The sequence below is a fragment of the Thermothelomyces thermophilus genome, chromosome 5 (assembly GCF_000226095.1).
Source record: "Thermothelomyces thermophilus ATCC 42464 chromosome 5, complete sequence".
In the NCBI taxonomy this organism is placed as follows: Eukaryota; Fungi; Ascomycota; class Sordariomycetes; order Sordariales; family Chaetomiaceae; genus Thermothelomyces; species Thermothelomyces thermophilus.
The window spans coordinates 3,027,611-3,054,927 of record NC_016476.1 but is presented as its reverse complement, the minus strand read 5'-3'; the positions used below and the strand labels follow the sequence as shown (position 1 = coordinate 3,054,927).

At 57.7% G+C, this 27,317-nt stretch overlaps 9 protein-coding genes and 1 non-coding gene across 10 annotated transcripts; 5 read left to right on the top strand and 5 right to left on the bottom strand.

Moving 5' to 3' along the window:
• The first annotated feature begins 569 nt into the window (after nt 1-569).
• Nucleotides 570-3,234, top strand: MYCTH_2309003 (uncharacterized protein). Its single transcript, XM_003665322.1, has 3 exons — nt 570-809; nt 870-1,630; nt 1,703-3,234. The coding sequence occupies exons 1-3, from the start codon at nt 797-799 to the stop codon at nt 2,858-2,860; spliced, it is 1,932 nt and encodes a 643-aa protein (XP_003665370.1). The 5' UTR covers nt 570-796; the 3' UTR covers nt 2,861-3,234.
• A 923-nt stretch (nt 3,235-4,157) lies between these two features.
• MYCTH_2095451 (uncharacterized protein) lies at nt 4,158-5,677 on the top strand. Its single transcript, XM_003665321.1, has 3 exons — nt 4,158-4,305; nt 4,408-4,731; nt 4,801-5,677. The coding sequence occupies exons 1-3, from the start codon at nt 4,283-4,285 to the stop codon at nt 5,123-5,125; spliced, it is 672 nt and encodes a 223-aa protein (XP_003665369.1). The 5' UTR covers nt 4,158-4,282; the 3' UTR covers nt 5,126-5,677.
• Nucleotides 5,678-6,497: 820 nt separating this feature from the next.
• MYCTH_2308997 (uncharacterized protein) lies at nt 6,498-10,528 on the top strand. Its single transcript, XM_003665320.1, has one exon. The coding sequence runs from the start codon at nt 6,978-6,980 to the stop codon at nt 10,206-10,208; it is 3,231 nt and encodes a 1,076-aa protein (XP_003665368.1). The 5' UTR covers nt 6,498-6,977; the 3' UTR covers nt 10,209-10,528.
• A 142-nt stretch (nt 10,529-10,670) lies between these two features.
• Nucleotides 10,671-13,501, bottom strand: MYCTH_2129215 (uncharacterized protein; the record flags this gene model as incomplete). Its single annotated transcript, XM_003665319.1, has 12 exons — nt 10,671-10,753; nt 10,849-10,954; nt 11,080-11,311; nt 11,482-11,604; nt 11,700-11,830; nt 11,952-12,345; nt 12,409-12,529; nt 12,611-12,708; nt 12,795-12,803; nt 12,884-12,957; nt 13,020-13,156; nt 13,234-13,501. 12 exons carry the CDS (start codon nt 13,499-13,501, stop codon nt 10,671-10,673), a joined length of 1,776 nt encoding a protein of 591 aa, XP_003665367.1.
• Nucleotides 13,502-14,107: 606 nt separating this feature from the next.
• MYCTH_2095444 (uncharacterized protein) lies at nt 14,108-16,419 on the top strand. The gene is made up of 3 exons (XM_003665318.1): nt 14,108-14,567; nt 14,686-15,851; nt 15,975-16,419. The coding sequence occupies exons 1-3, from the start codon at nt 14,222-14,224 to the stop codon at nt 16,326-16,328; spliced, it is 1,866 nt and encodes a 621-aa protein (XP_003665366.1). The 5' UTR covers nt 14,108-14,221; the 3' UTR covers nt 16,329-16,419.
• Nucleotides 16,420-16,612: 193 nt separating this feature from the next.
• MYCTH_t137 lies at nt 16,613-16,713 on the bottom strand. The gene has a single exon. It is a non-coding gene; the product is annotated as a tRNA-Val (tRNA).
• A 246-nt stretch (nt 16,714-16,959) lies between these two features.
• MYCTH_2308996 (uncharacterized protein) lies at nt 16,960-19,504 on the bottom strand. Its single transcript, XM_003665317.1, has 3 exons — nt 18,803-19,504; nt 18,401-18,677; nt 16,960-18,292 (listed from the first exon to the last, which is right to left on the bottom strand). Exons 1-3 carry the CDS (start codon nt 19,206-19,208, stop codon nt 17,230-17,232), a joined length of 1,746 nt encoding a protein of 581 aa, XP_003665365.1. The 5' UTR covers nt 19,209-19,504; the 3' UTR covers nt 16,960-17,229.
• Nucleotides 19,505-21,000: 1,496 nt separating this feature from the next.
• Nucleotides 21,001-22,475, top strand: MYCTH_2112226 (uncharacterized protein; the record flags this gene model as incomplete). The annotated part of the gene is made up of 2 exons (XM_003665316.1): nt 21,001-22,011; nt 22,113-22,475. 2 exons carry the CDS (start codon nt 21,001-21,003, stop codon nt 22,473-22,475), a joined length of 1,374 nt encoding a protein of 457 aa, XP_003665364.1.
• Nucleotides 22,184-24,287, bottom strand: MYCTH_70573 (pyridine nucleotide-disulfide oxidoreductase-like protein). The gene is made up of 5 exons (XM_003665315.1): nt 24,088-24,287; nt 23,692-24,036; nt 23,263-23,620; nt 22,863-23,203; nt 22,184-22,775 (listed from the first exon to the last, which is right to left on the bottom strand). Exons 1-5 carry the CDS (start codon nt 24,275-24,277, stop codon nt 22,732-22,734), a joined length of 1,278 nt encoding a protein of 425 aa, XP_003665363.1. The 5' UTR covers nt 24,278-24,287; the 3' UTR covers nt 22,184-22,731.
• Nucleotides 24,288-25,079: 792 nt separating this feature from the next.
• Nucleotides 25,080-27,040, bottom strand: MYCTH_2308989 (uncharacterized protein). The gene is made up of 5 exons (XM_003665314.1): nt 26,678-27,040; nt 26,390-26,583; nt 26,242-26,307; nt 25,841-26,141; nt 25,080-25,696 (listed from the first exon to the last, which is right to left on the bottom strand). Exons 1-5 carry the CDS (start codon nt 26,796-26,798, stop codon nt 25,371-25,373), a joined length of 1,008 nt encoding a protein of 335 aa, XP_003665362.1. The 5' UTR covers nt 26,799-27,040; the 3' UTR covers nt 25,080-25,370.
• Between the last annotated feature and the right edge of the window lie 277 nt (nt 27,041-27,317).

The following is a 27,317-nucleotide window of genomic DNA, read 5'->3' as shown; positions in this document are numbered from 1 at the left end:
TCTCTGCGACCTGAGACGAAGCGATACTCATGGTCGTTCAGTGACAAAGTCCATACTGCGCATTGCGTGGCCCGGAAAGGTGTCAGGTTGGTCGAGCAAGTTTCTCAGCGTCTCTGGCCCACTGCTGTGTTTCCCGTCTTGGCAATTTCCATTGTCAGGTACAGTACTTGTACGGATTACACAAAGCCATTCGTATCGCTCAGGGGTGTCATGTGGAATGCATGCCGCTGCATGGTAACGCACGGAGCCGAGGCATGATGCCCTCCTGGGAGCCTCGGGCTGTGGCTGTTCTGCTGTGTCCAGCAAATGCCGCTTTTCCAAAGTAGCACACATCCAGCCCATGTTGCTGCGAAGTCTCGCTTATCTACGAAGTACTTGAACCTGAACTCCCAGTAGGAGGTCGGGCCTTCCAGGTTTGCTCCTCAGCTGGCCTGCCCCAGCGCCCGCTACCATTGCCCAAATTCGGAACTACACTAGTGCCGATCCCTTGTCCGCTGGTGTTTCTCGCGGGGTTTCCCCGGATTTGACCTGATGTTAAATCTAGCAGAACTGCCGCGGTCAAACGAGATCGCGGGCCTTTAGAATTTGCCAGTCTCAATTGAAAGTACCCATTTAGCCCGATAGCCCTTCAGAGGTTCTGATCTTTCCCGTTTTCGATCCCTTAATACCCCATGAGCCCAGACTCCGGGCCGAGCCTTGTTCCACTCTTATCTTTATCCCTCGAGATACCTAGTGTTTTTTTTTTTACCGACCTTGACACTATCCATCTTTGGCAACTAAACAAAGTTGGCTGCTCATGATGGCTCCCAGTAAGCGCGCAGCTTTTATTCTTTTGCCTTGAGCGAGGGAGCCCCACATTAACGGCGCAGTGCCGCTGCCTCTTCCTGTTGTTGCCACGGCCTTCGCTGCTGCAGCAGCTTATATCAACGCGAAGTCTCAGCTATCCTACGACCTTCGCCTCTTGAACTCCATCGTCCCGACCGTCGCCAGATTGGCCTGGTGGACCAACCGCGGGCGAATCAACTTCTTTTACCGCCTCGAGGATTTGGCCACTTCCAAATCTTCCGAGGATCGTGTCTTTTTACGCTTCGAGGACAAGAGTTACACCTATGCGCAGGTCTATGACACGGTGCTGCGCTATGCGGATTGGCTAAAGGAACGGCGCGGCGTCAAGATGGGGGAGCTTGTGGCCTTGGACTTTCAGAATACCGACACCTTCATCTTCCTCCTCCTTGCTCTCTGGGCGTTGGGAGCTGTCCCCGCGCTCATCAACTACAACCTGACAGGAAAGCCGCTGGCGCATTGCGTAAGGAAGGCAACGACCCGCCTTGTTCTTGTCGATCCTGTGGTTTCTGCGAACATTGGGGAAGATGTACGATCCGAGTTGAGCCAGGTCAGCTTCGAGGTTGTTACGCCAGAGGTCGAGCAACAGATGCTGTCTCATGAGCCCATCCGCCCTCCAGATGATGTGCGGAACGAGGCCTTGGCCAATTCCATGGCCATTCTCATCTATACGAGCGGAACTACGGGATTGCCCAAGGCTGCGATAGTGTCGTGGTCCAAGGTTGCGGTTGTCGGCGGGTTCACGTCTCGCTTGGTCGGGACAACCAAGAACGACGTCTTTTACACGGTGAGTCGTACGCCGCCCAGGCGGTGGCCTGCCACTGTCAGCGAGCTCTTGAAAGCTTACCGAGACATGCAGGCAATGCCATTGTATCATAGTACGGCTATGCTTCTCGGCTTTCTGCACACCCTTTCCGTCGGCGCCACCTTCGCCATGAGCCGCAAGTTCTCCACCAGCGGATTCTGGGACGACGTCCGGAAGCACCGCGCCAACATCATCCAGTATGTCGGCGAGACGTGCCGCTACCTACTCTCGGCACCACCCCGCACCGACCCAGTCACGGGCGAGAATCTGGACCGCAAGCACGAGTTGCGCGTTGCATTCGGAAATGGCCTCCGGCCAGACGTATGGAACAAGTTCAAGGAACGCTTCGGTATCGAGACCGTCGCCGAGTTCTACGGCGCTACCGAAGGCAACTTTGCGACGTGGAATCTCAGCCGCAACGACTTCAGCATGGGCGCCATCGGCCGCAGTGGCGCACTTTACAACCTGATCCTTGGCCGGACCGTCGCCGTTGTTGAAGTCGACCATGACACGGAGCTTCCCTACAGGGATCCTAAAACCGGCTTCTGCCGTCGCGCCCCGCGCGGTGACCCCGGCGAGCTGCTATTCAAACTCCCGCCGCAAGACGTGGAGTCGCGGTTTCAGGGGTACTACGGCGATAAGGAGGCAACCTCAAAAAAGATCATGCGGGACGTCTTCACTAAGGGCGACGCGTGGTTCCGCACCGGCGATGTCGTCCGCTGGGACGCCGAGAACAGGGTCTTCTTCAACGACCGCATCGGTGATACGTTTCGCTGGAAGAGCGAGAACGTCTCGACCGCCGAGGTCGCGCAGGTTGTGGGCCTGCATCCAGGCGTGCTTGAGGCGAATGTTTACGGTGTGCAGCTGCCGCGCCACGAGGGCCGTGCCGGGTGCGCGGCCGTGGTGTTCCAGAAGTCGGCACTGGCTGGTGGCGTCGACGGCGTGCCGAGCGAGGAAACACTCAGGACGCTGGCGAAGCATGTCCGGGCCGGGCTGCCCAAGTATGCGCTGCCATTATTTTTGCGGGCTGTGAAGGGTGGGAGCCTGCAGACGACGGGGACAAACAAGCAACAAAAGACAAACCTGCGAAGCGAAGGGGTGGAGCCGAGCAAGACGGGCTCAGACAATGTTTTTTGGCTCAAGGGAGATACATATGTCAGGTTCCGGCCGGAGGACTGGGAGGCTCTACAAGGCGGGAGGGTAAAGCTCTGAGCTTCTTGCAGCCTGCGCACGCCCTCTTATGGCCCCCTCTTGCCGTGATGTTCGGTACTCCGTACCTCGGAGGATACCCTTCCTGTAGGACCGCGGGACGGTGTAATTACTATTCAGTACATACCTACACTCCTAGGTGTCCTATCTATAGGCGCCTCCTACCTCACCCGCCTATCCCGGTATGCCCGTACGCAGTACGGCGCAGTGAATAAATACTACTTGCCCTCCTTACTGAGTATGTCCATTAGGCAATTAGTCTCTCGACACTTTTTGGTCTGATGCTATGTGAAGCGCATCTTCCCTGGCCGTATCAACCTCCCACCCTTCACGAACGCCCTCCGTGTCAGCTCGGTTGCGCAACGAACATCCAGCGCCATTCAGCCAGAGAAGTTAACAATTTTCCTCAAGTCTACCCAGGCACATGAACATCCAAGCGGTGGTTGACAAGAAGAAAGCTAGAGTCCCATCTGTTGACGGGCGGACATGCCGGGCCTCCTTGACGATCACGAAAAGAGGAATGCACTGTGCCGACAAGAAAATCGTCAAATCGCAAACTCTGTGATGAACCATCCTTCTTCGGCTCCAAGACCATGGAAACGCCGGTGATTCGGAAACACGCACGTTGCATCCATCAAGGTTCTCACCAATCGAAATATGTCACGGCGCCAACTTATCAATTGAGTGTCCAGTGGATTAACGTTAGGGTGGTTCCACTAAAGAACGGAGACGACGAGACGTGCTCAAGGCGAAGGCCAGTCCAGACATTCTTTCTCGTCGCGACGCCCTAGTGTACTTCAGGTGATGGGAGGGAGTCTGCAGCTTGCACATCACACCACCCCGCGCCAACCCCCACCAGATCAAGCTTGCACTGAATGCCGGCGAGGCTGCTCAACTTGTTTGCGACAGCGGGCGCCAAATGACATGATGGCTTTGCCTTTGCACGCCGACCAATAAGGCGTGCCAACGATCGCGCAATGCGACGCTAATCCCAATCAGGCCACTGAGGGGCACTGGCGGCCCACGTCAGGCTGATGGAGGGGTTTGAATGCCCCGCGTCGCGGCGCCAGCAGCGTCAAAGAGAGCTTCTTCGGGCTTCGGAGCGACATGGTTGAGTCGCCGACCAGCCAGCTGTTGCGCGCGGCGAAAAGCCCGGATGAAGCCCAGAGTTGGAAAAAGGGTGGTTTATTAATTCTTTTGGGTAGATCGTGGGGACAGATCATCCCGAAGTCCAAGCTCTCTTATAATCGGCCCACTACCCCTCTCTGTGAGCTCTCCTCTGCTCCTGCTTGCTTCATCCATTCCATCCCATCATACCATCCTCTCTGCAACCCTGAAGTAACGCGAAAAAAAAATCGCATTTCTTCGTTGTGATACCCGTCCAGAGAGATCAGAACCTCTGAACTCAACATAAACCGAAGCAAAATGGCCACTGAGCGTGCTGCACCGTACGTGCCCCATGTACTCTCTCCAGCCTCTCTTTCTCTGAAGGGGACAGCGCGAGTGCCCCGAACCCTCGAAAGGTACCGTCGCTAACACGCGCGATGCAGCCTCCGCCTGGGCTCGATCGCCCCGAACTTCCAGGCCGATACCACCAAGGGCCCCATTGACTTCCATGAGTTCATTGGCGACAACTGGGTCATCCTGTTCTCCCACCCCGAGGACTTCACCCCCGTGTGCACCACGGAGCTCGGCGAGATGGCCCGCCTTGAGCCCGAGTTCGCCAAGCGCGGCGTCAAGCTCATCGGCCTCTCGGCCAACACGTTGGGCAGCCACGAGGGCTGGATCAAGGACATTAACGAGGTCACGGGCTCGCTCGTCAACTTCCCCATCATTGCCGACAAGGAGCGCAAGGTGGCCTACCTTTACGACATGTGAGTCTTCCTGGGATGGGGATGGAGCGATTGTGAACTCGTGAAGCAGGTCCTGATACCGTGCTCCAGGATTGACTACCAGGACACCACCAACGTGGACGAGAAGGGCATCGCTTTCACGATCCGCTCTGTCTTCTTCATTGACCCCAAGAAGACGATCCGCACTATCCTGTCGTACCCGGCGTCGACCGGCCGCAACAGCGCCGAGATTCTTCGCATTATCGACTCTCTGCAGACGGGCGACAAGCACAAGGTTACCACCCCGATCAACTGGGTGCCGGGTGACGACGTCATCGTCCACCCCACCATCAAGGGCGACGAGGCCACCAAGCTCTTCCCTGAGATGCGTGTCGTGAAGCCGTACCTGCGCTTCACCCCGCTGCCCAAGAATTAAATCAGATGCGCCGAGCAGTGGTGTGATCAGAAACGGGTGCTCAACTATATCGGAGCAAGGGATGCGCATGAACGAAAACATGCGCCCTAGGGGTGTGGACCGCCCAAACTTAACACACGGGACCGGCGGATGCTTGGAGGGGCGTTTTTAGGAGGGTATGCCTTTTGCTTTCGTGTGTTGTCGAGTTCGCCCCGAAATGTCACCATCCATCTCCTGACCACCTTTTCTCTCGCTCCCGGTTCTTCAATTACTGCCACCGGCGATTAATCTTGTCTCCCCACGTTGGATTACACTCGTGTGCTAGCGCTGCTTCCTGGCCTCCGCTGGCGACAGCTAGCATATATATGTAAGTAGGTACCTAACGTTAAGGGACTGTGTGCTGCTGAGCCGTTTAACATGATTCAACACGGTAGCGCAAATTCATCCTGTTATGGACGTGAATCGAAGCAAAACGCGCATATATGCAGTTTGCGTCAGGGACTGCATTCTTGTGTCAAATCTGTATGTGTTGCAGAGATCAGATAAAATATACGGATTACAGTATTCTTCCCGGGTATGTTTTTGCTGCAGGTTCAGTTCTTCTCACTTGCCAAGGTGTCCGCCTTCGAGTCAAGCGGCGAGCCAACAACTGAACTGGTCTGTGCGCTGCCCCACCGGCTCAGACCCCCCAGAGGAGCCACAGGAGAGCCCCAATGGAAGAGAAGGGGTCCCCATCTCAGCGGAGGAGCGGGAGAGCCTCGTGCGGTCCTGTCGCCACGGGCCCCTCATATGACAGCTCTGGGCTTCGCATTCCCTTTCGACATCTCCCACCGCCCGACTGCTAGATTTCTTGATCTTCCATCGGTGCCCGCGATCGCCGCCGGTTACTGACTGCATCCCAGGGTTCTGCCCCCGCCCTTTGCAAGCTTCATCGCCACGAGTCCGCTCATTTCTCCCTGTCGCAACCCCCTTTTCCCGCTCGTTTCTCCCGACGCCGTCCGTGCGGGACACTCTGACCAAGCCAGAGCAGTGAACGGACCGTACAAATCTCCGCGTGTCTCCCACCGTCTTGCTGAAAGATTGCGATTCGTCTGCTGCGCACTAGATACTCGGCTTCGACCCGGCATCAATTGGCGCAGCATCTTCAACAAGTAGCGAGTAGGTCTAGGTATGGATGCCTTCGTGTTCCGTTCCTTTCTTTCCTCTTTTCCCAGATGCCCTCCGCCGTCGCTACGCGACGCACGCACACCCACCCTCCCGCGGCAGGTCCTCTGGTCCCCATCCCGGTCACCGTGCCACTCTGAGCGGGCGAGGATCCTTCAGCCCCGGCCTCGCTTACACGCCCTGCGGGTTTCTTCACTCCCACTCTGCGAAGCCCCCTCCCCCCCCCCCCCCCGGGCTAAAGTTACTGCTGCTTCCTCTGCTCCATCCGACAAAGATTGCTGCGTGGCATATGTTTGCCGTTACTCGGCTGGGCTCCAGGCGCTGGAGAGAGCCGCTGTCAAGGGACTCCCCGGCGCACATCTGGGCCCCGGTCGCTGGAACCCGTCTCTCCGCCAGCATCAGGAGTTGCGTGTCGGAGCCCGGCAACCCTCGTCTTGTCCACCGCTCTACCTACCTCCGTGACGGCCATTTCAACTCCATTTAAGAAACGCTTTTTTTTTTCCCTTCAGATGTGGCCCTACCAACATCCGCATCATCTGCTTCCTCTATCAGACGCTCCTGGTCGAATTGATATCACAGCCCCGGTGCGAACCAGACAACTGCGCCGCATCTGTTTCCGCCTCAATTACCCTGAAACACCAAACAAACCAGTGACTGTGGCCGGTCGTCTCGCTTTTCACCTCGCGGCAGGCTTCTGCTTGCGCCAAGCATGTCAGGCCATGCGCTAACTTCTGGGGGATTAGGCCAGCAGCAGGCCAGACCCGGCAACCACTTTAGCCGACAGTCCGACTCCGAGTCTGAAGAACGGCTCCCCTCAAAGTCGCCATCCGCCGTCATATCCTCGGCCTTTCGCGGCATCAAAAAGATCACGCCGGCAAGACCTTCCAAGCTCTCTCTGCGCCAGCCGTCCGAGTCAGACGTTCCTGCACTCGAGTCTTCCCTCAGCTCCGCAACTATCCCCCCCGGAAGCACACGCCCGCCGCCCCCACAACATGCACGAAGCTTGAGTCTGCAGGATAGTCTTGCGAAGCCCTTGCCCGAACCGCCGCCGCCGCAACTTTCGCCAGCGAGTCCCTTGACGCCTTTAGCCGTCCCCCAGCAGCCGAGGGGTCTGGCAACGATTCTCGACACCGAGACGGAGGAAAACGACGACAGCAGACCCGGCACGATGGAGTCGGCCTCATCCATGGAGACAGGTGGCGGGTTGTACGCCCGAGGGGAAGCCGGCCACGGTCAGGACGTGAGCGTCAATAGCAGCCAGAGCAGCCTGGCGAGCTCGTCTCGGCATGACGGACAAGACGACCGGAATTATGATAATCTGACGCCGAAAAGCACCGGCCCGCTTTCGGCCGGTCAGTCGCCCAATAATAGCCAGCCGAGGACACAGGCCGGCGGCACGGCCGTCGGGACCGCAACTCCGTCGGCGCACTTGTCGGGGTTGATGTGCAACGTACACAGGACAACAGGCAGGGAGCCGCATCCCCTTGTTGGAGCCACGACCACCATCCTGGGTGACAAGCTGTATGTGTTTGGCGGGAGGATATTGTCAAGAAGCAGACCGGCGCCCTTGACCTCGGATCTGTACGAGCTTGACCTGATTCGCCGTCATTGGACAAAGGTGGAAACGACGGGCGATATCCCTCCTCCGCGGTACTTCCACTCGATGTGCGCGCTTGGGGATACGAAGCTGGTGTGCTATGGCGGCATGTCGCCGACAACGAACCAGAAAAACATACCGCAAGACCAGCAACCCGAGGTCACGGTCATGTCAGATATTTACATCTACGACGTCCCGACGAGGAAATGGACATTCATTCCGACACAAGATGCCCCTCAGGGACGCTACGCGCACTGCGCATGCATCCTCCCTTCATCCGCAACGTTTGTTTCACACCGAGCGCCCCTCTCGGCGCTTCAGCACAATCCGTCGACAGGCAACCCCAACGAGGGCCGGATCGGTATCAATATTGACGGGGCTGGCGGCGCCGAGATGATCGTAGTCGGGGGTCAAGACGCATCAAATCACTACATCGAGCAGATTAGTGTCTTCAACCTGCGCAGTCTAAAATGGGTCTCGACGCAACCCTTGGGTAAGAGCTGTGGCGCGTACCGCAGCGTCGTAGCACCGCTCCCCCCATCCGTGACCGCTAAGCTCGGCAAGTCGTTTCCCGGTGGCGTTCGTCAGGATGGTGGAGGAATCAGCCAGGAGGCCAAAGAGGGCGGGTCCAGCATGCTTATCTACAGCAATTACAATTTTTTGGACGTCAAAATCGAGCTGCAAATCAGGGCCCCCGACGGCAGCCTCAGCGAACGGACGATGAGCGGCACCTACAGCCCCCCAGGGCTGCGGTTTCCCAACGGCGGCATCATCGATACTCATTTTGTCGTGAGCGGCACCTACCTCACGTCGTCAAAACAGGAATACGCTCTCTGGGCGCTAGACTTGCGGACGTTGACGTGGAGCCGCATCGACGCCGGCGGCGCCGTCTTCAGCCAGGGTAGCTGGAACCGCGGCGTCTTGTGGAACAGGCGGAACACGTTTGTCGTGCTGGGCAACAGGAGACGGAGCCTTGTGGATGACTACAACCACCGCAGGATTAACTTTACCAATGTCTGCATGGTCGAGCTGGAGGCATTTGGCTTCTACGACAATCCTCGTAAGATCAACCCCATGAGCGGCTTCGTCAGCGCCAGCAGTCCCTACACCGGACCTGGCTTGAGTCTGGCTCGTAAGGCCGGGTTCACTGCCGGCGGCAGGTACCACAGCCGCGCGGCCGAGGAGCTGGGCGAGAAGGCCCTCGCGATGAGAGAGTTGGCCGATATGGATATCCTGTGTATTGGCGGTGAGCGGATACCCATCAACTCGAGAATCGTCGCGAGGAGGTGGGGCCCGTACTTTGTCCAGCTGCTACGCGAGGGCACGGCGACGCAGGATGGCAGTGATGCTGCCACCCTTCGGTCGAATTCGGTATCTGCTCCCGGAGGCTCGGTCCGGAGCTCGAACCTCACCATCACCCCGTCCATCATGAGCGGCAGCACCTTGTATTCGGTTGGCAGCTCGACCAGCAAAGCCGGAAACGCCGGCACGTCGGCCGGAACCCCGGTGGACGCCGCGGCCATCAATACGGCTCCGACTCCGCGGACGCTGCCGCCCAACAGCCGACCGCGTTGCCTGTATCTGCCGCACACCTACCTCACCGTCCAGGCTCTCCTCCACTTCCTCTACACCTCCAGCCTCCCCGCCCCGTCCTCCCCGCTTTGCACCCCTCAGATTCTCTGCAGCCTCCTCCAGATCGCCCGCCCCTACCGCATCGACGGCCTCCTTGAGGCTGTCGTCGAGCGGCTCCACGGCCTCCTCGACAACCGCAACGCCGCAGCCGTCTTCAACGCCACAGCGATGGCAGCCGGAGGCGGCCGCGGTATTGACGGCACCCTGAACCCCAACTTCTTCCCCGCGTCCGCCGCGCTGTACGGCCTTGGCGGCACCACCGCCGACAACCTCCAGCAGTCGGAGCACGGGCCGCCCGACGGAAGCAGTGCTGCCGGCTCCGAAGCGGGCAGCAGCGCTGCCACGCGCGGGATGGCGGGCCTCACGATCAGCACGTCCGTGCCCGGGGCCCCGCCGAGCAGCGACGAGCTGAGTGCGACAACGAGCGTCAGTGGAAGCGAGTGGAGCGCGTCCGAGGTGGGCGACAGTGATCGGGGTGGTGGCGGCAGAGAGATCTGGACGGGGGAGCTGAGCAGCGTCATTGGCTTGCAGAAGCGGGGGCTGAGGGGCCTCATGGAGGGGAGACGGATGAGGGAGCGGACGGGGACAGCAGGTGCAGCTGGGGTGCAGGGCGGTGGCGGCGCCGGCGGCGTCGGCGGACAGCAAGCTGGGCAACCACAGGTTGGACAGTATGGGCACCCCAGGGTCGGGTTAGGCATTGCGGGCTCATAAAAGCGGTTCTAGGATAAGCTGAGTTATTTTCAAGCATCGTACATACCACTTGGCTTTTTGAGATATGTTCTTGGAGCATTTGTAGAAGGGGGGAAGGAGGGGGTGCGTCGAAATGTTGATGTAAATGATGTGACGGGGTTCAAAATTAGAATGCTTCGTGCGGTGTTTTTTGACTTTGGCCAAGTTGGCTGGTAACCGGTTGCTGGTGTTGACGGGAGCCAATGTCTCTCCCATCACCACCTTGTGTTGTTCTTTAGTCTGAGCGAGCCGCGTGTGACGACTAATTATCTCGTATCTCTTCACCTCTTCCGTGGTCATGCCCCTGGGACTGCTGCCTCTCCGCAAAAGATTTGAAAGGACGCACGACATTTCTAGACAGATAAACGGGTGCGATATGTATGTATGTACATATATCTACCCCTTCCACCCCTCCCCCCCTGTCTGTCATGAATCTGTTCTTCCCTACGCCCTTGGCCCGTCAAGAGGCCTCTGCCGGATGAAGAGAGCCAGCACGAAGGCGGTGGCGGAGAACGAGAACGAGACACCTACGGAGCCAATCGTGTCAGGAAAAAGAGAACAAAACGTTCGCTGAAAACAAGAAGGGTTATGTATCGCCAGCGGAGTTCAGGGGCTCACTCACCGTGACTCCACCAGAGCCCGTCCACATATGAGCCGACCACGGCATCCCTCAGCCTCCCCGTGACCTGATCTACAAAATCGACATCCGACACGGTGTTTTCGACGATCTAGCAAAATCATAAATGGTCAGTCGCAAGCCAAGTCGTCCTCGAGTAATTAACTATCGTTTTGATGCAGCGAGATTTTTTTTGGTCTCCCGAAGTTCTGGCATGAATGTGAATATGCAACTGACCTTTGCAATCTCGTCTCCGTCGAGGCCCAAGGCAATCAATCTCCTCCACAGGCTGCGTCGCAGTGCGCTCTGCATGACGGCATTGGAGAGCGGCACGCCGAGGGTGATGGCGATGGTGGTGGTGAGGTACATGAAGGAGATGGCGGGCGCGAGGTGGGACGGGTCCTGGGCTGCAATGACGGCCTGCAGGGAGACGAAGACGGCGGACTGGGCGATTCCGGTGCCGAAACCGCTGAGGAAGGGTGTTAATAGCGAGTCAATGCGGACTTTTATTTGTGGGTAATTAGATGAAGGGCGCGACGGGTGTGTAGATGGGCGGGGGACCCCAACCCCACGCAAGTAGTGTTTAAGCAGGAGAGAGAAGAGGACAAAAAAAAAAAGGAAATTGTGGAGGGGACGAACCTGGGGAAGATATAGAGGGATTCCCAGAAGTTGGTGCTGCCATGCCAGCGGAGCATGAGCAAGAAGTAACTAAGGGAGGAGAGCGTGACGGCCAGGATGATGAGGGTCTTGTAGCGGCCGGATCTGGGTAAGGAGGTTAATAGTCTCAGTCACCGTATTGTATGTCCACTCTGCCACATCATTCCCGGCCGGGTGGTATTCGGGATATCAAGACGCACCTCTTGATAATCACTCCGGAGATCAACCCGCCTATCGCATTTCCGACCACGGCGGGCACCAGATGAGCGCCAGATGCGGTATTAGATGAGCCAGTCGTGATTTGAAAGTATAGCGGAACCGAAAACATGAGCTGAACCGCAAGTTCCAGGTCAGTTTTCAATCGTGCCCTCCTCGCAACGCTCACAACGCCCACGACGCCATGGGTAATAACCTTCCCGTCCGAACAACACAAGCAGGAAGGGCACACGTACACTGAGCTGGGCGGCAGTCTGTAAGCCGAGGATGGCATAGGAGAAAACGGCATCGCGCCGTTGAAAAATGCCGAGGGGCAAGATTGGTTCTCCTTGTCTCTTTTCGACTGCGACGAAAACCAAGAGGAGTACGGGGCTCAGACCAAAGAGGACAATGATGGCCGGGTGAGACCAAGGCAGCTTGACGCCTCCGAGCTCGACGGGCAAGAGAAAGGCAAGGATGGCCAGGGCAAAGAGGAGAGAGCCCTTAAAGTCGACTCGGCTGATCTTGCTTCTCTGTGCAAGTCTATTTTCGTCGACGCCGTTCGAGGATGATGTGGCCGGGGAGCAGGGAAGGGAGACGGTGACGAGAAAGATTGCGAGCAGGATGGGAGGAACCTGGCCAAAGAAGGACCTAGAAGCGCGCTATTAGTTTCAGAGCGGATATTATGGGATCCCGTAATTAGATCATAATCACCATCGCCATCCGATGACATCGACAAGCCAACCGCCCAGGGGCCCCCCTATGCTGCGGCCCAGAGTGGCAACAAGATTGACATATGCGCGCCACTGTGCGACCTCTCGAATTGGAAGCAGATCTATTGGAGGATTAATTAGCTCGAGAACGTGAAGACACGGGGTCTCTCCTCGGGTCGTTTCAGAGGCATAATTATCATTACCCGTGATGAGAATGGACACCAGTCCTGCCATTCCGGATGCTCCTGCGCCGGAGATGACTCGGCCGAGGACGACTTGCCACATGGTTTGGCCCATGCCTCTATCCTTATCATTAGCACGTGCGATGATGTGCGAACACGGTCGAATCAAGTTTCAGGGGAAGGCGAGAACGCAGGACATAATTACACAAGGGCACTGTTGCCGTTAGCATCGTATTAGTTTGATTTTTTTTTCTCTTTTTTTTCTTTTTTTTCCCGGGAGAAGAGCACACTTACCAACCGAGCACGAATATAACATAGGCGACGATGACCAATGTCTTGCGGCCGTAGATGTCACTCAATTTTCCGTACTTTTGTAAAAAAGAGGTCTGTTGTCAGCAGGGATTGGAGAGGCAAGTTGCGACTTGCTCACCAAGGTCTGCGTGGCAGCGCCCGCCAGGGCGAAGCTTGTGATCAGCCAGCTCGAGTTTTCCAGATCATTGAATTCCGAGGCGATGACGGGGTGCGTGGCCAGGAGAATAGAACCGTCGGCGTGCGCCACAAAGATACCTGAAGACTTGAATCAGCGATCCGTGATTTCTGAAAGGACAATCAGTTGTCTCTGGGTAAAAGAAGACGTAAATTACCAATGAGCAGAACCGAGATGATGCGCGCCACATGGCCGTTTCTAGCCCCGTTCCGGCTCACTTGCTCTTGGTGTTGACTCTCTTCATCATCTCCTCCTCCGATCTTTGAGACTGATCCATTGCCTCGACTTTCGCTCAGCGGCACCTCCGCCGGCACCTCCCCAAGAGAGAGTGACACGCCTCCTTCTCCGTTCGAGTCCGCCGTCTTGGCCAAGAGCGGCGACCGCTCGGAAGGCTGGACGCCTGCCGCCTCGGATTGCTGGACCATGCTTTGTTTGCTATGTAGCTTAGGCACTTAGCTCGTAGCTAGCTCGAGTCAGAATTGGAGCTTCGGGTCTCCCCCACAACGGGTAGGTATTAATCATACATAATTTACATAGGCGCCGCAAGCCAATGGCTTTTTTCCGGAAACAGAGCTTATCCCCGTGGTTGCTTGGCCCGGCACCGGTTCGGCCGATCACGACATTTTCAGTTGCATGTCGTAACCCCCTGAATTGCATCTTTATCTGCCCACTCAACCTGCTCCGGATTTTCCAAAATAGTGCAAGGGTATGAGTTATTGGAACCGTTCCTGACAAAACTCGATAACAAATGCATGCCTCTCGCGTTCACAACCTTCGGTTTCGCATTCATCTTGGAGGCGCGAGTGTGGGGGGTTCAGAGACCGAGATTGGTGCACACGAACCGATGCAATTGCCAGGGTCAATAACGCCATTCACGACCACATCCTAGGTATGGAGTACCTAGGTGAGCAATTCCTACTTAGGCTTTATAGAGAGTGAGGTTTAATAGTGAGATATAATCAATCTACTTGGTAGTCAGTGGACTCCGTAGGTTGTAATTAATAACTACTTACACCTGGGGTCATCGTCACGGCACACAACCATTTGCATATCATAATTACCGTGATCAATCAGTAAATCATCAATCGGTTTCTTTTCTTTCTCTTCTCTTTCGTTTCGTCCTTAGCTCACCCGCTCCTGCCACGATGCGTCTCTCCGGAGTCGCCGTCGCCGGCCTGCATCTATCTGTCGCCCTAGCTGGTATCGGAATTGGGGATCATGAACAGACGCCTCTGGGTCTCGGCGGCCCGTGGGGTCCCATCTCTCAGGGGAAGAAGAAACCCAACATCGTGTTTATCCTGACCGATGACCAAGACCTGCACTTGCAGTCGCTCGACTACCTTCCCCTGATTAAGAAACATCTCATCGACAAGGGAACTTTCTACAAGCGCCACTACTGCACCACGGCCATCTGCTGCCCGTCCCGAGTCTCTCTGTGGACTGGCAAGCTCGCGCACAACACGAATGTGACCGACGTGAGCCCGCCTTATGGTACCGGCCCCTTCCCCCCCGGGCCCCTTGTTTGGTGCCTTTCTTTGTCAACTACCCCTTATTTTCCCCCTCCCACGTAGGAATGAAGAACGCAGGCTGACCGCCAGAGCGAGTGCAGGCGGATACCCCAAGTTTGTGAAGCAGGGGCTGAACGAGGCCTACCTCCCGGTGTGGCTCCAGGAGGCCGGGTACGACACGTACTACACGGGCAAGCTCTTCAACGCGCACACGGTCGACAACTACGACTCGCCGTACCCGGCCGGCTGGAACGGGACCGAGTTCCTGCTTGACCCTTACACCTACATGTACCTCAACGCCAGCTTCCAGCGGAACCGCGACCCGCCCGTCAGCTACCCGAACCAGCACTCGGTGGACGTGCTGACCCAGAAGGCCCTCTCCTTCCTGGACGAGGCCTCGCAGTCGCCGCGCCCCTTCTTCCTCGGCATCGCGCCCGTCGCGCCGCACAGTAACGTGGCCCAGGCGCCGACGCCGGACGGGGACGGGGGCTGGGACGAGGACGGGGACTACGACGACATCGAGTCGCGGGTGACCTTCACGCCGCCGATCCCCGCGGCGCGGCACGCGCACCTGTTCGCCGACGCCGTGGTGCCGCGCACGCCGCACTTCAACCCGGCCGAGCCGGCGGTGGCGACATGGGGTGCCGGGTGGCTGCGTCAGCTGCCGCCGCAGACGGCGGCCAACGTGGCCTTCAACGACCACTTCTACCGGCAGCGCCTGCGCGTGCTGCAGTCGGTCGACGAGCTGGTCGACGCCGTGGTGCGCCGGCTCGACCAGCTCGGCCTGCTCGCCGACACGTACCTCTTCTACACGACCGACAACGGCTTCCACATCGGCCAGCACCGCCTGCAGCCGGGCAAGGAGTGCGGCTTCGAGGAGGACATCAACGTGCCCCTCATCGTGCGCGGGCCCGGCGTCGCCCCGGCCCACGTCGCCGACCGCCTCGTGACCGCCCACGTCGACCTGGCCCCGACCATCCTGCGCCTCGCCGGCGTCGACCCCGCCCGCCTCCGCGACCACTACGGCTTCGACGGCGAGGCCATCCCTCTCTCCCGCCCGGCCATCGACGCCGCCGCCCGCTCCCGCCACGAGCACGTCACCGTCGAGTTCTGGGGCTTCGCCCTGTCCGAGGGCAGGGCCTTTCCCGGCCACGAGGAGCGCCTGCTGCGCAACAACACGTACAAGGCCCTGCGCGTCATCGGCGACGAGTATAACTTGTATTATGCCGTGTGGTGCAATAACGAGCACGAGCTCTACGACTTGACGGTACGAGCACCCTGACCTCCTTCTTTTCTTCTTTTCTTCTATTCTTGAGACTCTTGCATGGCTGGCTGGCCTGCTGACTTTCAATCGTCTCTCTCTTTCGGGGTTTATTATTTTCATTATTAGACGGACCCCTACCAGCTCAACAACCTCCTTCGCGACTCGGCCAAGCCCCCCGCCACCCTGCTGGGGGTGCCGTTCGAGAAGGTTGTTGCCCGTCTGGACTCGCTGCTGTTTGTGCTCAAGTCGTGCAAGGGGCAGACCTGTGTCCGGCCGTGGCACGCCCTGCACCCGGCCGGCAACGTCCAGAACCTGCACGACGCCCTGAACCCCCGCTTCGACGTCTTTTACGAGCAGCAGCAGAAGAAGGTCAGCTTCACCCGCTGCGAGATGGGCTACCTCCTAGATGCCGAGGGGCCCCAGTTCGAGACGGACGGGCTGGTGTATCGGCACGGGGCGAGATGGAGCGAATGGGTTTGAAAAATAAAATTGGAAAGTATTTATCTAGTATTAAATGCTAGCTACCTGCCTTGTAATTAGCTATCATAATTACATCAAGCTCTATTCTAGGAAGGCATCTTTACAGCAATAGAATGCATTATTAGTATTAGTAGCCCTTTCCCATATTAATCTCGCTACAGGATCTGCCTAGCTCCCAAATTCAAGTTTATACATACTAATAAGCGTGCATCTGACGAAGGAGCACAAATTGGGGCTCGGGGGAGAATAAAGCAGCTATTTCAAGAAGGAAAACCAAAAAGAGATGATCGACCCAGGGATCGAACCTGGCACCTTCTCGGTGGAATTACTCCAGCTGTATTCACCTATTGTGAACGAGACGTGATAACCACTACACCAGTCGACCAGCAGTTGTTATCTGGCAATTGGTAGCATCCATTCTTGTAGGATTAGCGCTTAGTGTCGCATGGAAAGAAGTTTCGACGCAACATCAACAGCAGATGCCCCTTTCTCGTTATTAATTCTCGAAACTCGCAATACCTCATTCGGCCTGACAGATACCGGCACCCTGCGGTGTTAGCACCCACCGCAAACACACACTTCACGTACGGAACTGTAATTGTATGTATATATGTCACAGTACATACGTAGAGTAAATTACAATCCCATTGAGCCCCGACGACGTCTAGGAGCGCGCATATTATCGGCGCCCTCTATCAAGCAGCTTTATGCTACATTTATCAAAAATCTTGAATTGACAGATACTTGTCTGTACGTTAATTAAACCCTCGCTACTTAGCCCTTTATTCCTCGAGTTTCCCAAAATCAATTGAACCGACTCATGAATATATGGCAGGTAATTAATAATCAGCCATCGCTTCTTTTCTCCCCGCTCCCTTTCTCCCTCCTCTCTCTCTCTTTCTTAGAGCTTCGCCTTTGCCTCCTCGAGGAGCTTGTTCCCCAGCCGGGCCATCTCGAACTTGCGCACCTTACCGCTCCCCGTCAGGGGGACCGTGCTGGGCACGCCGTCGACGCCGAGCCAGAAGACGTGGGTGGGCGCCTTGTGCTTGCCCAGCTTGCGGCGCACCCATTCCCTGACCTCCTCGGCCCCCGGCCGCGGCCGGTGCCCGTGGGCGGGATCCAGGCCCAGGAAGGCGCCGACGACCTCGCCGTAGTGGGCGTCCTTGAGGCCGACGACGACGGCGGTGGCGATGGCCGGGTGGGCCACCAGGCGCTCCTCGATCTCGAGCGGGTAGATGTTCTCGCCCCCGCGGATGATGATGTCCTTGAAGCGGCCGGTGATGGAGCAGTAGCCGCGCTCGTCAAAGACGGCCTCGTCGCCCGTGTGCAGCCACAGGACCCCGCTCTCGTCGCGCACCATGACCTCGTTGGTCTTCTCCGAGTTGTTCCAGTAGCCGGCCTGCAGCTGGTAGCCGCCGATGCACAGCTCGCCGCGGGTGCCGACGGGCACGATCTGGCCGTCGCGGTCCACGATCTTGGCCATGGCGTGCGGCATCAGGGTGCCGACCGTGGTCAGGCGCAGGCTGATGGGGTCGTCGGTGAAGGCGTTGAAGCAGGTCGGCGATGCCTCCGTCAGCCCGTAGCTCGAAGTGAACTCGGCCATGCCCAGCCGCGAGACGAGCTGCTCCATCAGGTGGCGCGGCACCGGCGCGCCCGCGATGATGCCGGTGCGCAGGCGCAGGTCCTCCGCCCGTAGGCGCCGCGCCTCCGGGAGGGCCAGCAGGCTGTCGAACATGGCCGGCACCCCGTGCGCCGCCGTGCATTGCTCCTTCACGATCGCCTCCAGCGTCGCCCGCGCGTCGAACACCTCGGCCGGGTACACGATCTTGGCCCCGTGCGTCAGCACCGCGAGCAGCCCGAGCACCAGGCCGAAGCAGTGGAAGAGCGGCGGCGGGCAGCACAGCACGTCGGCGGGGGTTAGCCGCATCCGGTCGCCAATGAAGCGGGCATTGTTTACGATGTTGCTGGAACACACGGGAGAATAACGTGTTAGCAAATATACATAACCACACACACAGGCGTTTAAACACAACGAGACAGAGACGCGGGAGCACGGCCAGGACAGGACGTACTGGTGAGTTAGCATGGCCGCCTTGGGCAGGCCGGTGGTGCCGCTGGTGAACTGGAGGTTGCATACGAGGTGCGGAACCACCTTCATCTCGGCATGATGGAGCCGGTCCGGGTCGACGCGGGAGCCTCGCGACAGCAAGTCCCCGTAGCTGGTGTACCCCTCCGAGTCGCCCCGCAGAATCACGACTTTGGGGCCCGTCGCCCGCGCCGCGAGCTGGTCCAGGAGCGGCCCTTGATCGAGCCGCCCTATCCTCTTCGTGGTGAAGAACACTTTGCACTCTGTGCGACAGCGAGTGTTAGGCTAAGGCACGGTATGGGAAGCAAAAATGAAGAGAAAAACAACAAATTAGGGAAAAGAAAAAAACTAGGGGATGGTGCGTCAATAAAAAACAAAAAAATCATACCGGAAAAGTCAAGGCCGTACTGCGCCTCAGTCGGGGTATACGTGTTGTTGAGGATCACCAGGATGGCGCCTATCCTTGTCGCGGCGAAGAACACGGCGGCGTATTGTTCGCAATTGCCTGCCATGATGCCCACCCTGTCGCCAACGCCGATGCCCATCTCCAACAGGGCGGCCGCCAGCAGCCGGCTGTGGTGGTTAAGCTCGTTGTAGGTCCATCTCGCCCCCGTCCACGGGATCACGATCCCTTCTCGCGTGCCGTGGTGAAGGCATTGCAGGTTCAGCAGCTCCCCGAGTGTCAGGTCTACCAGAGGCGGGTCTGTCGGGCCAAAGAGGAGCGACGGTTTCTGGGGCTGAGGGAGGACAAGGCCGTCCTCGGGCGGATGGTGAGCTGGGGTCTGAACAGACATGGCCTACCGACCGCTTTGAAAATGTCGGGCCTCTGTTCTGAGTTCTGACGGCGCTCGAGGTAGGTATGGTTGGATGTTTCGACTTGCAGTTTCTTGAGCCGTTACAACACAAAGGAGAGAGGGAGCTGTTGGTTTGGGGCAATGTCCTAGGTGCCTACCTACGGACAGGAACTGAGCGAGTGCGTTGGGCGAGGGTTTAGGAACCGCATAGCCGGGGCGAACCGGCAGAAAAAAAAAAAGAAAAAGAAACCATGACGGGACGCGACGGTACCAGACCGACTGGCGAGGGAGCCACGCTACCCACACAGGCACCCGAGCTCCAGAGTTCAGCCCGCTCCACTGCTTGTATGTACGGAGCCGAATGTGTGGATTCGTGGGTAGGTACGGAATACTTCGCGTACACTAGTGTAGGGTTACCTTGCTCCATCTAATCTGATAAGATGCATTCAAGCAGGGCCCCGCACCAGCAGAAGCCTCTCGGCTATTCCAAGAGAACCTTGCGGATTGGCCCAGAATGTGCCCGAGGAGGGACGGTGGTGCATCATAGCTGGGCCCCCGGTCTGCTGCATCGCTCGCTCTTCGGTTACCACACAGGACACGCGGATACAACCCGGAGGCACCGCTGGCTCGGCCTAGTGTAGTAGGTACTGAAAGGCGTGACCGATGGGCATTCTCGGTTGTCATGAAAAGCGGTTCCACTCATGGAGCCAGAAAACGGATCAGATTTTTTTCTTCTCTTTTTGCGGGCACACTTGGCGGGGCAAGGTCGCTGCTCCTCCGCCATCTGTTAACCGAAAGTGCCACAGAGTGGTGCGATGGTGGTGGGCCGCCCTTGCCCTGGTAAAATGCCGCAGAGGGGGCCACTGGAGAGCCGAAGTCCTCGGGATCTGATAAGATGAATCATGCCAAGCCTCAATTTCTGGCTAGGGAAGCGACGACTGTGGTAGTACACAGCAGCTACCTCTCGCTAGTGTCGGGTAGTGTCTCTCCTCTTGTGCTGTTTCTGCACTCTCCGAGGGCAGATGGCACATTTACCCGTGTTATTCATCCATTGACCTGGGATCGTTGGTTCGGTCGGAGCTGATACTGTATTGATTTGACGGTAGGTGAGTGATCTCTGCTACCATATGTAATGTTTATCTTTCTCTTCTCTTCTCTTTCTTTCACCTGTCCTTTTTCTCGGGATACCCGTCCGTAGCCTTTTGATGGCTGTGCGGGCAATGAATCGGGACGGCAATGAACAACTCCACGCCAGAATCTAGACCTCCGAGATCGGGCGCCAAGGAGGTGCTACGCAGAATTATCTGATCCGCTTTCTTGGCGTTCGAGTAAAGTTATCAGATCCGAACCCGGGCGACTCCTCTCGGACCCTAGCCCGTCGCTCATTGGTTAATCATCCACATCCCACGGGAAGAACACGCGGTGTCTCGCGAAAACGAAATAACCCACAGAAGCTGTGAAACCGGTTTCTGCCGCGAAACGTGACCCAGCATCCAGGACCCCGGTTCTCTCTCTCGTCTGGTCATTGCCAAAGTGGATGCAGATGTAGGTGTTTGATTGAATACCCACATCTTGGATGCAATTTGTTTGGGTCAACGGCCTGCCTTTTTTTTTTCCCTTTTTTTTTTTGGTCGTGCATGTGATGAGCGATCATATCTCCTTGGTATTGTTGCTGCTTTCGTGACCTTGTGATTCCTGTCTAAGTTTTGGACGCATCTTCCTGTCCGCCCAATCGAGCACTCACACAATCATACACATAACATACAACACATACCCTTATACACACATTGGGATGTCCTCGCCAACAAGAACACCACGGCGTTTTGCCGACTACGCAGCTTCGTCAGACCCGATCCTGAAGCTGCCACACCCCTACCAGACACCCTACTTCGTCGTCCGAGACACGGGCGACTCCAATCGTTTCCAGCTCACTCCTGGCGAGATCCAATCGAGCGACAACAAGCCGCTCCCCAGCCCCCTTCACAACGCCTCCGTCTTCTTCTCCGAACCCCAAGACCTCAAATCGAGCGACCGTCCAAGCGAGTCAAACAACACGCCATGGGCGAGAGCCAGACGCAGTCCTGCCGTGGCAGTGAGCTGGACGGGAGCCCAGGCCCCTACGGTCGGTCAGCTCTGGCTCATCACGTATGCCGTCTTCACCCTGCGTCCGCGGGAGGAGGCGTTCCGCCTCGACGCCCAGGGCTCCGGCGCGGCCCGCCTAGCCCGGCAACTCCAGACGCTCGGCCTGGCCACCGCCCACCCGCCGCCGCCGCCGCCGCCGCTTCCTTCCCCCCAGGACGCTGCCCAGTCCGGCCCCGGCACGACCGAGCTCCTCGTCTCGCGGAGCGCCTTCTGGCAAGGCGCCGCCTCCCCCTTCGGCCCGCGCCCCGTCTGGGCGCCCGAGTCGCAGGACCCGGACTTCGCGTCCTACCCACTCCCGCCCCCCGAGTACACCATGACCGCCTCCGCTCCGGGGTCCGGTGCCGCCGCCGCCGCCCTCTCGGCCTGGCACCCCCGGCGACGGGCCAAGCCCCAGCCCGGGTCCGTCATCTACAGCCGCTACATCCCGCACCTGCGCGAGACCTTCAGCATGGTGGCGCTCGACGCCGCCGATCCGGCACACGTGGAGCTGTTCCACGCCTGGCAGAACGACCCGCGCGTGTCGCAGGGCTGGAACGTGACGGGCACCCGCGAGCAGCACCGGCAGTATCTGGCCAGGGTGCACGAGGACCCGCACCGGCTAGCCGTGCTTGCGCGGTTCGACGACACCTTTTTTGCCTACTTTGAAGTCTACTGGGCAAAGGTGAGTTGCTCTCTTTTCTCTCCTCCTTCTCTTTCTCTCTCCTCAGTTCGAGACTTTGCGTAATGCTGATGCGCATGGGACGCGGTTTTCTGCGAACCCAGGAGGACCGCATCGGTTCCTACTACGCGGCGGGCGACTACGACCGAGGCCGGCACAGCCTCGTCGGCGACGTGCGGTACCGCGGCCCGCACCGCGTCAGTGCCTGGTGGTCGAGCCTGATGCACTACCTCTTCCTCGACGACCCCCGCACCGCCAGCGTGGTCGGCGAGCCCAAGTATACCAACACGTCGGTCCTCATGTACGACCTCATCCACGGGTTTGGGCTTCACAAGTTCATCGACCTGCCCGACAAGCGGTCCGCCCTCGTGAGCTGCTCCCGCGAGCGCTTCTTCCAGCTGTGCCCCTTGGACGATAACGAGAAGGTCATGGGCGGTACCGGGGTCGGTTTGGTGCCCAAGTTGTAAACCCGAATGTAGGACGAACCCAAAAAAGAATAATAATAATAACAAAAAAAACTTGGATGCGATTCGGAAAGATGCATCGGTTAACCTGGGTGGGACCAACATTCCGCTATTGCTCCATCCCATGTTATTTTTCTTTTCACTTGTGTAGATACCATCATATCAGAACCCGAAAGTGCTAAAAGCTTTCTGCATATCCATGTCCAAAAAAAAAGGAAGAAAAATCCGGCCAAAACGCCCTGCAATGCAATACCATACGTCACTGGACCTTATCGCCCCCGAGTCGAAGATGATTCCAACAGACTGCATCCGTGTCAGTACACTTATGCCTCAAGGAAAAAAGGCTAAAGGAGGAAGAGAAAAAAAGTGGATTCAACAGGGGCGACTCACTCGCAAAACCGAGATCGTCACCAAAGAAGGTCTTCATCACATCTTCACCCGACATCATCCCGCCCTCAGGCCAGTAGGCCACGGCTTTCTTGCCCACCGCCAGCCCGATCATGGGCGGAATCTCGTCCAGCTCCAGCAGCTTCGGGATCCCCCCTTTGTCAGTCGCCTGAGCAGCCTGACCCTCTGTCTGCGTCTGCAACTGCATGTGCCGGTGGATGTTGTGGGCCGCGTAGTAGCCCATGTGCATGGCGGCGCCGCAGCGCTTGATGCCGGACCACTTGGCCAAGTCACCGACAGCGAAGTGGAAGGCCGAGTTGGGCGATTGCTCGGGGAACGCAAGGCTGCGTGCGAGTGTTAGGGTTGACTTGGAGGGAGCAGCAGAAAGGGGAGCGTTACATACCTGGCTTGGACCTTGACATAGCCCTGCTCGTCGAGCACGTCGTTCGGGAGGTACGTCGTCGTGGGAACGCTCCTCGACACGGCGAGGGATACCTGGTCGGCCAGCATGCTGTGGCCGTTGGTGAAGTGCACCCTGAGGCAGCTGTTTCCGCTGTCGTCCTTGACCTCCTCTGTGCGGTCGAGCCGGTGCGACATGAGCACGTCGACGCCGGCTTCCCGCAGCAGCTCCAGGCTGCGGTCCTTGACCTCGTCGGGCAGCGCTTCCGAGGAGAGCAACTTGTCGCGCGAATGGACCAGTGTGACGTTGAGATGCGGGTGGACGAGCTTGAGCTCGGCGGCCATTTCGATGCCGACAGCGCCTAGGGTTGATCAGTCATGATGTCCTCCTTGTTTATGCTGCTGCTCCGAAAAAGAGAGACGAGTGACTCACCGCCACCGACGATGACAACTCCATGTCTCGCAGCTGTGGCAGCACGGATGTGGTCGCCAGCCTCGAACAGGTATTGCTTCCTGCGCAGCGATTGAGGCACGACAGGCCAGGCCCTCCTCAGCCCGGAGGCTGCGACGAAGTAGTCGTACCGCACCTCCTGAGGCTCGGCAGTGCTGCCGTGGGGGAGGTAGGTAGCCACCTTGCGCGCCGGGTCAACCGACTTGACGCTGCCCTGAACGACGTGGATGTTGGGCGACTGCAACCCGGGGATGTCGTCATACTTGACCCAACACTTTTCGGTGAACGCTTCCGACGCCAGCGCCAGGGGCGAGCCGATGAGGTGGTCTGGAAATCATTAGCACAGCAAGGGTAGGGAGGCGCTACTGGTAGCCTCACAGAAGCCATCCCGCTCGTCGACGACGGTTATGTCGACGGCAAACTGCGGCGTCTCCGGCAGGTCCTCACCCTCGGCCGGCGCTGGGCCGCACCGGGGAGGCAGGCCGCGGCAGAGGTCATAGAGGTTGAGCGCGGCCGAGAGACCGCCGTACGAGCCGCCGGCTATGAGAACCCTGAACGGTTGCGGCATTTGGAGACCGGAAAGTGAGCCCATGGCGACTGATGAGCCTGAGAATGGTTGCAACTTGACAACGGGCTGCTGCTGGGGTTGACACGACCAGGATAGTGCTCGGCGGGGTCTACGCCGTAAGGTGCTCCAAAGGTGCCCAAGAGCACGATGGCGAAGCGGCATCTAAGAGGTATAGGGGACTTTGAGGCGATGGGAGAGGAAAAAAAAGAAGGAGGATCCGGGGGGTCGGTACTACATACAGCCATTTTCGAATTTGTTCATAGAAAGCATCCCGGACCGTTTCATTCCAGCCCACCCTGGAACCGATCCCAGGGGAGGGCTTCTGACGAGCGAACGACTACCCCACCTCAGTTGGCTCTCAGCTGTGTTTTCGTTCGATTGCTCGTGCCAAGGGTGGAAATTGTTAGTGTGGGTTGTGACGAGTACGCTTTCCTTCCCCTGGCTCTTTCGTGTGTGTTGCCAGAGGGCCAAGAACGCCGAGCTGTGGAACGAATCCTTCGTCCCGTCTTCTGACATGCTAGGACGCGGCCGGGATCGGAGGAGCAACCGTTCGAACCGACCTACCGCTTTCTCTTCGTTTCGAGCTTTGGTTGCCATTTTTTGGTTCATTTCTCCAGTGAACCAACCGGAACGGGTCGTACACAGTTTCAGGGCCCACGCCCGCCAAACCCCCGCTCCTGCGCATCCACACGAGACCCACAGTGCTGCAGACTCATCTTATCAGATTATCAGTGAACAGGGGTCCATTATCCGAGGGAAGCCGCCGCTGCTCGGAACTCGAGGAGAGGTAGTTACACAAGCGATCCGGTTTGCTCCATCCGGTTTCGGATTCAATACACGTATGCCGCAAGTCACCAGTGCGCGGTAATGTGCATGCATACTGCGCAAGATGCGAACCAACATCTCTTTCACCCTCCCGTGGGCGGTTCGGGCAACCAAAAGCCGAAAACCCTTTGACATTCCCTACTAGTACCGCCCCTCCCCCCGCCCCCCAACCTGCCTTGCCGCCGTCGCAGGCACGTCTAAGACCCGCTTAGAGGATATCCAATAGACGAAAAACCATCCTCCACCACCACCACCACCCCCAACCGACTCAAAAACCGGGAAACGCAAACTTGACCTCCTCCGCATGATAGCCCCCCCGCGGCACTCCGGCATTTGTCAAGTCGCCCAGAAAGCTGGTATGCAACGTGTACAGGTCCGGATCCGCTTTCAGGGCCTCCTCCTGCGCCAGCACGTCTTCGAGGTCCTGCCCGACGTCAAAGTACTTGCCCCGCAGCACGCGCTTGCCCACACCCGTCGCCAGTGCCACACACACCATGCCGTTCAGGTACGGCGAGTCGTTGTAGATGTCGAGCTGGTTGGCGAAGATGGACTGTGCCTGAGGCGGGAGGGAGGACACGGACTCGCTGGCGTACTCTGCCCGATTTGTGTTTCTCCGAGTCAGCCCAAACGTTCCTCCCTTATCAACCCTCCCAGTAGGTCCTTTAGTTATTTGGTATCCAATCCGGGCAAGGATAACAGGTATGTATGTAAAGAACAAAAAGAAAGGACATAACGAACTCTTCAAGGTCATGGCACTCTTGATGCCTCCCGGATGCAGCGCGTACAGGTGCACGTCATCCAGCCCTTCGACGTCCATCTCCTTTTGCGTGCACGCTGTCAGGTTGATGAGAGCCGCCTTGCTCGCGCAGTAGCTCGTGCTGTACGGGATGGCGACGGTGCCCGCGCGCGACGCAATATTCAGCACACATCCGCTGCGCCGCTCGCGGAAGTGCGGGAGCAGCAGCCGCATGAGGTAGTACGGACCGTGGAAGTTGACGGCAATGTCGTGGATAAAGTCGCGCGGATCCTGAGCATACATCTGCAGCTGTTTTTAGTCGTCCTCTGGCCATTCGACATTGGGGGACCCCGTGTGGAAGAGTGGATTGGGTGGATGGATCGGATGGACAGAAGGCCCTTACCGGTCCCAAGCCGTTCGCGCCGGCATTGTTGACGAGTATATCGACCTTTCCATAGAGGTCAAACGCCTGTCCATGTCAACCCCTGATCGCATTCTCGATCTGCCTATTCCCGGAGGAGAGAGATTGGGTACGGGAGAGGGCGACTCACCTGTTTCACCAGCGACTCACACCCCTCCAGCTCGGCAACGTTGCACTTGACAAACTCCACCTGCGCAGCCCCGAACCGCATACACCTTTCTTTTAACTCGGGCGGCGGCGGCGTATTGTGGTATGTAAACACCAGTTTCGCGCCTGCCACAGCAAATGACTCGGCGAGAGCTTGGCCTATGGCTCCCGCAGCGCCTTGAGAGGATCGACAGTAAGACTTTTGCAATAGACACATTGAAGGAAAATAAAACAAGGTATCACACAGCAAGGGGGAATATCAAGCACGTACCTGTGATGATGGCGACCTTGTCCTGCAGAGTACCTCTAAACTTGGAAGGATGAATGAATGGATAGATATCCGTGCGGAAGCGGGGAGTGAACTGGGCTGGGGGGGCTGGTGTATCGGCCATTTCGGGATAGTTTGTGTTTGGGCTAAAGACAAGCAGGTCGTGGTTATTCCTGGTTTTGTCGTTTGGAAGTACGTGTAGGTACGTATGTCTGTCGTGAGTGTACCTTGTCTACTCGGCAGAGCAGAAGGCGCGTTCTATGCCAGTGTATGTACATAGGAAGTTGCAACCCATAGTTCCAAGTTTCGGCGGGGTAGTACGGAGTACGGAGTAGGGAGTACAGAGTAGGGAATTTAATGAGTAATTAAATCTCCGAATACACATCTTAGCGAATCGAGCGTATGTTCAAACTCCCGGCCGTCTCTGGATAAATATAGCCGGAACCTTTAAACTTGCAGCAGCGCTGACTTTAAGTCGTTCCATTTACGAGTCACTATCGTTGAATGCTTGAATGCTTGAGGACAATGAAGCGTTGCTATGTGTTGAAAACAACCCACAGAGCTCCCAGTCAGAGTAGAGCGACGTTTCGCTGTCTGATAGACAGAACATAATTATACCATCGTGCCTGGGAATTGACGTACC